Consider the following 12452-nt stretch of genomic DNA (forward strand, 5'->3'; position numbering starts at 1 on the left):
TAGCAGTTCTATACCAGCTGCTCTTTTCTGCTGAGGAAATGTGCTCTTAAGTGAATGGGTTCAGGCACAGAATCTGATTTTGCTTAGGAAGAGGTACCCAATTTTGTGTGGCAGGCTTGAGCAATACGACACTATAGATGAAGCACAAACTTCAACTAATGGTCAATGGCAATATGCAGTACACAAGCCTGCAAAAAAAAGAAAAGGAAAAAAAAGGATACCTTCCCAAATATGAAACAGTTCAGACAGAAAAGGTTAAAGAATGTATCTGTGATTTTAATGGAGTTTCTTGTTTGTTGGTTTTTTCTTTTTTCTACATTCTACTCAGGTATTTATCTCAGAACCTGGAAAATTCAGACAGAAAGTGAAAGTGTGGATTTATGAATACTGGAATTTTACTGATTCTATAGCTATCATCCTGTTTATGATTGGTTTTGGCTTGCGCTGGTCTGACCCCCCTGTTCAAACTGCAGGGAGGCTTCTTTACTGCTTGGATATAATATTTTGGTATGCTCGGCTCCTTGATCTTTTTGCTGTGAATCAGCATGCTGGCCCATACCTGACAATGATTGGGAAAATGGTAAGTATTATGCTTTGGAGCAATATTTTTGTTATAGTTAAGGTATCTGTTGGGGAACTGTAAAGGTCAGAAGTGACAGAAAAGAATGATGGTAAAAGAATGGGTCACCTAATAATTCATAGTGAATATATTACCTGAAAATACCATGTTTTTTCTGTTTGTGAGTTCACCATAATCAGATTTCAGTTCCCTCTGATTTATTCATTATTCGAATTTATTCACGAAAGCAATTTTTGCTTCGTTCCTTAGAGAAGGGTTGCATTTGAGTTGAGTTTCTGATCCAGCATGATAATAGGAGAAAGAAAAATCACTGTCTCTTGCAGATGGGCTCTCTACTATAGATAATTCCCCTAGCGCTTGGAATCTGTCTCATTATTATTTTACATTTTGCTTCAAATAACTATATCCCATTTTTAGCAAGCAAAATTTCTCTGAGATCAAAGTTAATTTTTTTTTCTCTTTTGGTACAAGAACTGCTGCTGAACTGTTGTGTAGTCTTGAGGGACATCTGCAGATTCCCACTGTAATTTCCCTTGGTTATTGGGAACCATCTTATTAATACTTTTATATTCTGTCTTGCATAGTAATTCCAATGCAGTGTTAGAAGGCAAAATCATTTTCTCTGCTATTCCTTGCTCTCAGTTTGGAAAAAATACCACTGAGGGAAAGCATGATCATAAGGTCTCTACGTTTTTCAAATTTTGTTTAAGATCTTAAAAGGATCTTGAGACGCAAGTAGAACTTGTGACCTTTTTGGTCCATGTTGACTTTAACCTCTATAAAATACTTGGGCAGTCCAGGTCATAGAAATAAAATATTTTTATTTCCTCCAGCATATTAGATTATTAGCCCTGGTTTTATATTCTGATTTTTAAAAGCAATTAATGCCTGCTTTACATATAATTAACACAGCTAATTCATTCATGCAAATATGTCTTCCAGACAGCAAACATGTTCTATATTGTGGTCATGATGGCCATAGTCCTGTTGAGTTTTGGAGTGGCACGAAAGGCAATCCTTTCACCAGAGGAGCCTCCTTCTTGGACTCTGGCACGAGATATTGTATTTCAACCCTACTGGATGATGTTTGGTGAGGTCTATGCTGGAGAAATAGATGGTATGTAATTTTCAAAGCTTAAATTTAATATGTGCCAAAACATGTCCACTTCGGGCTAATAGATTTTTGACCACATAGTGAGTCTTTCTTTCTCAAACCATTCTGATTCCAGTATGTCTGTGTCCCTAATGAATAATGCTGCATGAATAAAGGTGAGAATATTAGTTTCTTTGTTTAGAAGACTAAGCTTTGAAACCTTCAAATTTAGCTTTTCAAATGAAGTATATTGCAAAGCTCAGAGCAAAGCACATAGAAAGTAACATTAAGCTAGTTCATGGTCAGTGAATTTCCTATTAGGTGAATCCAAAGCTGCTGATCACTTGGAGAAAAGACTACAAAGTTGCCTTAAAGGAAGAAAGAATAAAGGGGAAACAAAAAATAAAAAATAAAAAAGAAAAATTGTTTTTCACCATAGTAAGAGTTACCTGACGTCGTTCTCAAACAGATAAACCAGTTGAACAAGGTAAGATAGAACCAGTAAGGAAAGTAAATAGGAAAATAAGGAAAATTTCCTTTCCAATAAGGAGATTAAATAGGAAAAATGTTATATCTTGGTTATGGCTTTGGCCTTGGCTCAGTAAGAGAGGAGAACCAGGTACTCCAGGAGGTGTTTCAGCATTACACATGGAAGGCACTCTCATGCTGCTAAGTGATGGGTACAAGTAAAACAGTCCCTAAAATAGAAAAGTAGGTATGCAAATAGGTACAGATATTTAAGTTACATAGTTCAGCATAGATCTGATTCATTAAAATAATTTGAGAGGTTGCATCCATTATTATGGATTATTATCAGCCATTGCAATAATCTCCCTAGGGAAGCGGAGGATTCCCCACCATTTGATGTTTTTAAGATTCAGCTGAACAAGGTGCTGGGTCGTCTTGTCTAGACTATGCTTTTACCAAGAGAGGTTGGACCAGATGATTGTTGAGGTCCCTTCCAACCTGGTATTGTGTGATTCTATGATTCTTTGATTGTTGCTGAAACAGTCACATGATGGCTATGTATTTTTGGGTATATAAGTCAAAATTCTTTTAATGAAAGCACACTGTTATGTTTCACAGTTTAATCCATTTAATCACTTATAAATGCTAAACCTTTAGAAATTTGACACTTCCCAAATAAAACTGTTTTCTCTAATGACTTTATGCTGCAGCGTATGTCCTGAATTTTGGGCTGCTGCCTTATAAATGTGTGTTAAAATTTCCTCAAAGATGTAAAATTTGATTAAAAATTACAAAGACCAAAAAGTATTTATTTTGACAATTTAAAAATGTTAAGAGGTATCCCTTAATTCCTGTGATTTGTTGCTTCATCTCAGAGATACTTGTAGCTGTACATCCTTTTACACGAGTTAATGTGATCTTACTGAAGCTCTAAAGGAATAACACTCCAGTACTAATAAAGCAGCCTATGCACTGTATCCTTTCCACAGTGGAGTCAGTGAAAGCTTTGCCACTTGCTTTAAGGATCAAAGATTTGGATTTCAGTTTACTTGAGAGTGTGCCATCTCCCAAGTACATTTCAGCTGCATCATTTTTCCACTTAACAAAAAGTCAGGGTGACTGGCATAAGAACTTATATCTATGAAATGGTGTCTACAGCTTCTGAATTGCAATGGAAGCTATGGGGCAGTAGTATCATGAGAAATCTCAGATCTCCTTCACGTGGAGGGAGACTTTTTAGTTGAAAATTTAGTAAGGTATCTCTCTGAAAGTAATGATGCCTATTCTGGTTCTTGCTGGGACAAATAAGAAGCACGTGCCATTGCTGTGCCCTGCTCTGATTTCCGTGCTAACCATGCTGTCTTTGTCCTTCACTTTCAGTCTGCGAAACTAATGAAGACTGTCCTCCTGGCTCCTTCCTCACACCGTTCCTCCAAGCTGTCTACCTCTTTGTGCAGTACATCATCATGGTCAACTTGCTTATTGCTTTCTTTAAGTAGGTACCATGGTATATTGCTGCAAAAGCAAAAGCAACTAATAGGCTTTCTGCCAAGACTTTCGCAAAAGCCTTTCACAAAAAATGCCCCAGCAAGGGCATGTTGATGGTGGTTTTACCCCATATTCCATGAGGGCCTGGTGAATTAAAAAAAGAACAGTGGAAGCAAGAGGGTGGGAGAAAGGGGATGGTAATCAGACACCTAAACTGTTTTGCAGTTTAAACAGAATCTGACTCTCTGAAACTGGACAACTCCAGTTGGCAAAAAAGCAACACTTTATTCAGCTCTGAAGTAATTTGTCTTTTGTTTCTGAAAGTTGTATTTGTTGTGCTGACTGCATGTAAAATGTTCATCATAGGGTAGCTCAAGGTATAAATTGGCAGAGAAGTAGGGAAGGTATTAAAGGGAAGAGGATAATGACTTTGTAGGAGCATGCTCTTCCGTTAAGAAATAATTTGAAAATTCCTGTTGTTTGGTGCAATTTGATATGTTCTAGCCTGAAATCTAACTGTAGTGTTTTTAAGGATCTGCCTTTTAATGTCTGCTGCCAGAGTAGGAAGGGTCTTTATAGTAACTCCGTAGTAATTAATCAGTGTCTTTACAGTAACTCTAACCTTTTAAGTTTTAACAGGGAGACCCTTGTAGTGATCACGTTCTGTAAAATATTAGTAAAGAGCAGTCTAACCCAACTAGTTAATTATTTTTTCCTGGAGTTCTAGCATTTCTGGGTAAGAAAAAGTCAGCTGTAAGTTAAAAAAATTTCAAGTGAAGAAATGTAGTGATTAATATTCAAGGAAACTGAATGATCAAACCTCATTCTATTCCCACTTCCAATTAGAAATCCCTTTCCTGAAATTGTGGCAAGGCGTCAGTGTGGTTTTTTTAAATACACAGCTGTGAAATTGTAATTTGAATTATTTCTAGATTTAAACCTTCAGCAATGATGACATGCTAAATCTTCTGCCTAGTGATTTGATTGTTCCAGAAGTGGGACCAAAAATGGGTATGAGCAATATATTTAATTATGCTCCCAGAAGCAAAGGTGATATTTTTATGATTATATGCTGAGTGTGTAGTATGACGGTGCAACTGAAATTACAGTGCCAGAAACCACAAAGTTGTTTTCCTGTACTTGGGTCTATGATACTAGATACGGGAAATTATTTAGTGCAACAGCAGTCAAGTTTAGTCACACCATGGCTCCAAAGAGTACCCTGCAGAGGAAGTTAGCTGCTTCTTGCAGCAAGTATTTTGCTAAGAGGCCATACACTGAACAACAGCAGAACTGTTTTGTTAACACTCTTCCCTTAGCCTGACTCCTGCATTTAATCCAATCCAAAAAGGCAGACAATATTGAATTCTCAACAGTTAGGCTATGTATTAAAGTTTAAATAAACTGGCTGAGATTTCAAAGCTACTTCAGGGATATTTTTTGCCCAGTTCCCATTAATGTGAATGGGAATTGGATCTCCAAATCCGTTAGGCAGCTTTGAAGATCTCGTTCTCAGTGCACTAGCTGCAGGCGCATGCTGCTGCTTTGTTAAGTGAAAGTTGCTAAACTGATTTACCTCACTGGAGGGATGAGACTTCTCTTCAGTGTCAAATTAGATCTGTAGACAAGCATCTTGTGCTGTTTTGGGAGTATTCCTCACAGGAGTGTTTTACCCTCCTTTCCCCTCTCTCTCTCTTCTCAGTAATGTTTATTATGATTTGAAATCCATATCGAACAAGCTCTGGAAATACAACCGGTACCGTTACATTATGACCTACCATGAGAAGCCATGGCTGCCTCCACCTTTCATCCTTCTGAGCCACATTGGACTTCTGATAAACCGCATCTTCCACCATCAGCCCCCAAATGAGCCGGATCAAGAGGAAGGTGATGTTGGACTAAGTAAGCAGAGCTAAGTTTGGGACCAAAAGAAACAGCTGATGAGGAATGTTTTGTCAGCCTCCCATCACTTTGTAGCTCAGTTCCTCAAAAAAAAAAAAAAAAAAAAAGGGAGAGATTGGGTAGGAAGCTGTTTTTATTTGCAAAATTGAATTTAACCTGCCTGTGTGAGAGCTATTGTAGGAAAAAGTGAGTGGGGGAATGCTTTGCTTTGTATTTGGCCTTTGCTGTGCTACATACTGTGCATCAGTCAAGGTATGACACAACTCTGAGCTGAAATCAAGTGACAGCAGATTTTTCTGTAAGACAGAATAGCCTTATTTTGAAAAAAAGTAAATAATACTGGCAGTATACATTTCTGTACATTAGGCTTGAAAAGACCAATGATTACTTTTTAATTGCCCAGAGAAAGTAGCCACAGAGCCCGAGGACAGAGGAGATCCAGCTGCTCACTGCATCTTCCCTTTGTGCACTGCCTCGTCACTGCACCTTAACTCCACCTCCTTCACCCTTCCCAAACTGGATTTTTCCATCCCAGGGTCCTTCCTAATGCCTCTTTAAGGTGATGCCAGTTCCCTGTCCTACTGTTGCCAGCTCCTGCAGCTGTGCCAGGAGCAAGCCTAACTATTGCTGGGAAAGGACCACAAGATGTTGGGATAGGAATGAATACTCAGTAGTAGAGCTTGGTGGTTGATGGGGTGAGGCAGGCGAATGGGCAGGAGGAGAGGCTGGTGTATGTAACGTTATCTAAAAAAACATTGGGGAACATTGGTACGTAGTATTATACAGCCTGATCCTTTTTGATGTAGCATACATCCTTGATGCCTAATAACAGAGGGGAGCAGACCCTGCTTGGGTTATGCTTCACTTAGGATTTTCTCTTCTGAACATGAATCCCTGAAGATATCTGGCATGCTCACAGATGGTTACAAGGTTGAAAAATGGGCTTAACTAATCAATGCTGAGTCCCTTTACTGCTGCCTCCAAGCTCAGCTCCTCCATCATGACTGGATACATCAGCCTGCCTTTGAAGTACCACTGCTTATTTTATATGCATGGATAGTGTAAGTCACTGATGTAGCATAGGAGGTGTCTTACTTGCAAGGTCCATTAGGCACAAGGAAAACTGAAAACTAAAAGTCTTTGGATAGAAGAGGGTTCATACCTTGCGTACATTTCTCTCAGAAAGAGACTTTTTTCCTGTTTATGTACCTTTGTGTCCCTTTTCTGTGTGGCTATGCATTGCTTGATAAGTTTCTTCTACTTAAATTTTGGTGTGGTTATAATTAACTTGTCTTAGCAATGAGGATCCAGTGCCACCATGTGGAAAATCAATGAAAACACCAAGATACAGAGACTAAAATCTTGGAGGCAAGAACACAGTTGGATTAGGGGGGAAAAGAGCCTAGGAGGTGATCAAGTCTGGTTTGGAGTGAGCGGGGAACCCCAGAACACTGGGCAGGGGGGCTTCCCTGCTGAGCTATGTCTTGCAGCCGAGTACTACACGCTCGTGGTGAATACTGCTGTGTCTCTTGGCATAGATGCCCCCTCCCTAGCAAGAACAGTGAGGACTCTGGTATGTGAAAAAGGAAAGAAAAAAGGAGCTTGGAAGATGTGGAGTCTGGATCAGAGAAGCAGCTTTCCACTGTACGCGTTTCTTCATACTGACTTGGTGTGCTAGAAGAATAGCATCATGAGCAGCCCAAGCTGTGAAGTTTTAAATTTTTTAATGTGTTCTTTTTCACCTAGTAATCTTGCTTAATGTTTTATACATACGAACATGTGAAGCAGTTAGGTGAAAAAAAGCTTTGTAGCTTTGAGTACCTGAAAGGACTGTAATTGTTATAGAAGACTAGCACTAAATGAATGCCTGAAGCAAATTATAGTGAAATTTTCATAAGGTTGGCTAATTGTACATATCTGTGTATAAATCTTGTGAGTCACACGTGTAACAAAATACAGGAAGAAGTCTGGGAGAAAGTACATCTTTGTGAGCAGCTATTTGGGTATGTACTTTTGAGGCCATAAAAGGGTGTACAGTGGGATTTTTGTCAGTGTGGTTTTGCTCGCTGTCTACGGAACAATAAAAAACATGTTTACATGTATTTGGCAAGTTGAGTCTTCATACAATTCATGGAGTTAGGTCTGATTCATTCTTGTCAAAGGAGGGGGAGGAAACCTCTTCTGACAGTTTTCTTTTTTTCTCATGGATGCTTATAAACAATTGCATTTATCAACACGCTTCATACCAACTCCTGCCTCCTTTGCTTAGAGCTCTACCTGAGTGATGAAGAGTTAAAGAAACTCCATGACTTCGAGGAACAGTGTGTGGAAAAATATTTTCATGAGAAGAATGAAAGCCTGAGTTCCAGTGACAGTGAAAGGATCCGTCTGACAACAGAAAGGTATGTTTTGCTGCAGATTTGTGCTCTTTGCGTACATTTGTCATACAAAAAGACTTTGATAAGCTGAAGCTCTTTGAACAGACTATGGCCACTGTGAACATGAGGAGCAATAACATGCATAGGACTTGTTAATTTGATGGAAATGTAATGTATGTGTTTGAACTGCACGGCAGGCCTGGCTGGGAAATCTTGCTGGCAGAGTTGCATTCGTGGGTGTGTACGGTGTGCAGGGGGCTAAAGGGGTACAGGAAGGCGTTGCTCCATTTCACTTTTGCAGATGAGGTAGCACCACAAAGACATGCCAGAGTACAGCCTAAATACATATTTTTATTTAAAGGCTTAGTAGCGTAGGAGCACTGTGAGAGTATTGCTTGCCATTGAGTATAACTGCTGTTTACAGAAATAACCATATAACCATTGTAGCATTACCTGCAATGTAGTGTCTTGATTTGCAAAATGTCAATACACAATTGTCAATGGGGCTTCAAAACTCTCGGTATTAGCCTAATTTAGCTTTGTATTGAAATCAATGGCAAAGCTGCCATTAAGTATAATGGAAAGAGTTAAAGATAATGAGCACTTTAAAAAATCTTACTGAATGCCAATACTGATCTCATCTAATAAATTTGTTTTGCTTAGAGAAAGATATCTTCTTAATCTTTGCCTGTTCATAGTCTTATTTTTTGCATACTAAAACAAAACAAAAGTAAAATGAATGTACCCTGTAAAAGAAACGGAGTAAGTAGCTTTGTTCAAAAGCTGCAGAATTGATTACAGCAAGATGATGTCATTTAGTGGATAAATATAGATCCGGAAAGGATTTTTTTTCTGCATGCAAAGGTAAAGCACACTTCACAGCATTGCATAACATCAATGCAAGAAATTAATTTAGATTAATAAAATATTTTTGAACACTGGTATTTGATTTTATTCAGCTGTTGGTTAAATACTATATCTTTTAGTTACTCAGTGGCAAAGGAAAGGAGCAATTTTTTTGTATTGCCTGCAGATATTTTATCATTGTCTTAGTAATAGAGCACCAGAGAGTATCTTCAGGAAACATGAAGATAACTATTTGGTTAAAGTGATATCATTTCAGGCCAAGAAGTTCTTGCACTGTTCACTGGGGATTTGAAAACCATAGAAAAGGCTTTGCTTTTCCGGCAGCTGAATTTTACGTGGAGATAACTGATGGTAGCAGACATACAGAATCTGTTCCCAGAAGCCAGATAGGTTCCTGGGAAGACACTTTCCCCAGCAGTCTCCAGTATTTGAGAAATGGAAGAGCCTCTGTAGGTTTGTGTGAGCCTTGTCCTTCTCATGCTTGCACAAGAAATGTAGAAATACAGGATGACTGGCTGACAAGAAGTATACTTTACAGCATTTTACATTTACAGCAATAGACAAAGCAGCACTTCCAAAACTCTGTGCTGCTGTCCATGGTTTAGCAGTTTTATGGCAAGAAATGGATGTTATTAGGAAAACAGCAGTTTTAAAAATAGATACCCCTTGAGCAAAAAGCCCGTTTCCTTAAAAATCACTGGCTGTTAGCCCAGTAACCTGAATGACATGTTGTAATTCTGGATGGGTGTTGTCAAATACAGATATTCATGGAAGTGGAAGTCACCACTAAAAAAAAAAAAAACGGTTCTTTGAAACACTGGCTTTTTGAGATGTGTTAATGGCTTCCTTTATCATCTGACAAACTGAAGTAAAGATCTGTGTTTTGGTATTTTAATTATCTTTTCTTTTTCCACCTAGAGTGGAGGAGATGTTTCTGCAGCTTAAAGAAGTGCATGAGAAGGTGTTTTATATCAAAGAGTCATTACTCTCACTGGATAGCCAGCTAGGACATTTGCAAGACCTGTCTGCCTTGACAGTAGACATCCTGAAAGTGCTTTCAGCTGTAGACACATTGCAGGTGGAAGAAGCTTTACTGGCTGACACAAAACATCGAACCTGTAGGAAACTGCCCCATAGCTGGAGCAATTCGCTCTATTCCAAAACCTTGAGCAGCCTGGAATGTTTGTATGACAAGAAGTATCACTACTACAGCATGCCACCCTCCCTCTTACGGAGCTTGGTAAGGAGTCAATGGCCATCAGAGTGCAAAGACCTGAGAGTACTGAGGACCGAGAGTAACAAGGTGGTAGAAGACAGCTCTCGAAAGATAGAAATAGAAAGTGACACACTCACTTCAGGAGTATCCTCTGAGACTAAGTCAACCCCTAGATATGGACAATTTTTGCTGGTGCCCCCTGACCATCAGGGAGGGTCTTTCTCTGAGGATGTCACCTTAAATTTGTCCTTTTTGAGCACTCCTGCGAAGTACAGGGATGATGCATCCAGAGATGAGCTGCAAAGTAGCATTGTGGTGCAGCAAAACTTGCAGAGTGTCAGCCTTATTGGAAAGGAGACAGAAGATTATCAATGGAGCCAGAGAGACTTTGTTATTAATTTGCCATCAGAAAAGACTAATACTGTTGAGGCTGCTCATCCTCTTGGTCTCCAGCCATCCCTGGATATTGAAAAGAGTGCAGCACCCTCCTGCAACGACAGGGGAGAAACTGAAGGTGGTTATGTGAACTGGGGATTCTCCGAAGGTGATGAAAAAGGGGTTTTCAGCTCAGGGAAGAAACAAAAGAAGACCCTGTGCATACATTCCGCCTATAACAGTGACTGCAATTGCACGGGTAGTCCTCCCAGGCATGTCCAAGTAAGAGAATCAAAGTCCTTCTCCTACAACTCTGACAGATCACATCACAGCAGCATCATCTCTCAGAACAAGCTGAAACACAGCACTTCATTGTGGATCAGCCCACTCTGGAGGAACTGGAGCTTCTGCAGGAGCATCAGCTCGCAGTCTTCTAAGAAAGAGAAAAGTGGGAAAACCTGCAAGGCCATAGGTGGTAATTATAAAAGACTACACCTGTACAGTATCTTTTACTGGGGAGCCCAAGCCATTATAAAACTATTTCCTTTACACCAAAGAGGTACTTGCTGCAGTTGATGGTAGTAGCAGAGAGTCCAGAGTTACTCCGTCATTTTCTTTGTGCTGGGTCTGATTCCTGGAGGGAATTTCTGAAGTGTGCCTGGTATCCAAGTTGCACCACACCTGTGCATAAGCCACCCTGATTCTCCCCATCTCACGGGATCCCTATGGCTGTGGCTACACAGCTGGGGTGATAGAGGGACTCCAGGGAGTGCTCACTCCAGGGAAGTCCCCTGCCCTGGGGGTGCAAGGCAAGAGTCACAGGAGCCAAAATAAATTACGTGATCCCTAAGAGATATATTGGCAGTATCATAGGTCAGATGGATGTATGGAGAATGAAGAGCTATACATTTTTATAGCCAGTTTAAAACACTCCCTGTCCACCACCAAGTTTGCTTACCAACAGTTAAAATATATTCCAGTTCTAAGTATGAATAGTATGAGATGACAGATAACATTTTTGGTTTATATCTTGTGATGGTGCATATCTTTGCACTGAACTGCATGAGTATTAGCTTTGGGTGTCAGAAGTCTTTCTCAGCTTGCTTTGGAGATCTGCCAACTCACAGTCTTATCAGATCTTCTCTTAGTAAATAAAAGCTCTGCAGCTTAATGGTGTTTTTTGACTCTTTCCCACAGAGTCTTTACGATCCAGTGAGCTACACCACAGTGAGGCAACAAAAGCAAAACAACAAAACAGAGACAGAAAGTCTGGGAGAGGAAAGAAGAATCAAAAACCCCTTCAGGTGCCGGTATGTGCAGATGCAAGAGAATCACATAGCCCATAGCTGTCTTTTCGTTCATTTAGAGCAGTTCTGTGGTGTGACTTAGCTGAAAATGTATACATTTAAAATGCTGCACACAAATTGGTGTGTCTTTTGTATGTGTCTGGCTTTGGTGTAATTTCCTTTTTCTTTGAATGTGTGGGATTTCAGTTTTGAACTTGTTGAAGTCTATGGACTTTGCTAGTTAGTATACCAGGGGTGTTAGTGATTTTACACAGAAAGGAATCAGTACTTGCACTTTATCTGGCAGGAGGACTTGAGGAGGCTTCACATGATCTAGGCTAGACTGAGGGAATAGTGAGTCATATCCAGATACTGTGCAACTGTAATCAAGCAACCCAGCCCTGGTAATGTCTCCTAAGTACTGGAGTCCTGCAGTCTTTTCTCTGAATCCATCAAACATTTAGCACATTGCAGACAGCATATTGATTATGTCATACGTATCGGGCAACTTTTGTAACTGTTTATGTGCATACATATATAGAAATCTGTTTATAAAGTTATAAAGAGATTCCTAGGATCTTTGTCAGTTGGAGTTATCTCTGTTTAATGAGATGAAAGCTAGACTGATTTGTTTACCTAAGAAGCTCAGCTCAGAAACAGATCTTAGACTTGAACTTTGAGACCTAATACCTCTGAAGGTATTCGGAGGGACTTCAGACTTTATTTTGAAAAGCTATTGTGCTAGATCTTTCTTCAGTAGTATTTGCTAGACAAAAGAAATGTGTCTTCTGCAACTTGT

General features: G+C 39.6%; 1 protein-coding gene across 1 annotated transcript in view; it reads left to right on the forward strand.

The window, feature by feature from the left end:
* Positions 1-12452, forward strand: part of TRPM6 (transient receptor potential cation channel subfamily M member 6) — an 88497-nt gene that overhangs the window by 55399 nt on the left and 20646 nt on the right. The window contains exons 21-26 of the mRNA XM_074166354.1: positions 329-580; positions 1523-1697; positions 3522-3636; positions 5332-5531; positions 7801-7933; positions 9695-10649. Of these exons, the coding sequence (XP_074022455.1) occupies positions 329-580; positions 1523-1697; positions 3522-3636; positions 5332-5531; positions 7801-7933; positions 9695-10649 (1830 nt within the window). The remainder of the gene's footprint in view (positions 1-328; positions 581-1522; positions 1698-3521; positions 3637-5331; positions 5532-7800; positions 7934-9694; positions 10650-12452) is intronic.

This window comes from Numenius arquata, chromosome Z (genome assembly GCF_964106895.1).
Source record: "Numenius arquata chromosome Z, bNumArq3.hap1.1, whole genome shotgun sequence".
Classification (NCBI taxonomy): Eukaryota; Metazoa; Chordata; class Aves; order Charadriiformes; family Scolopacidae; genus Numenius; species Numenius arquata.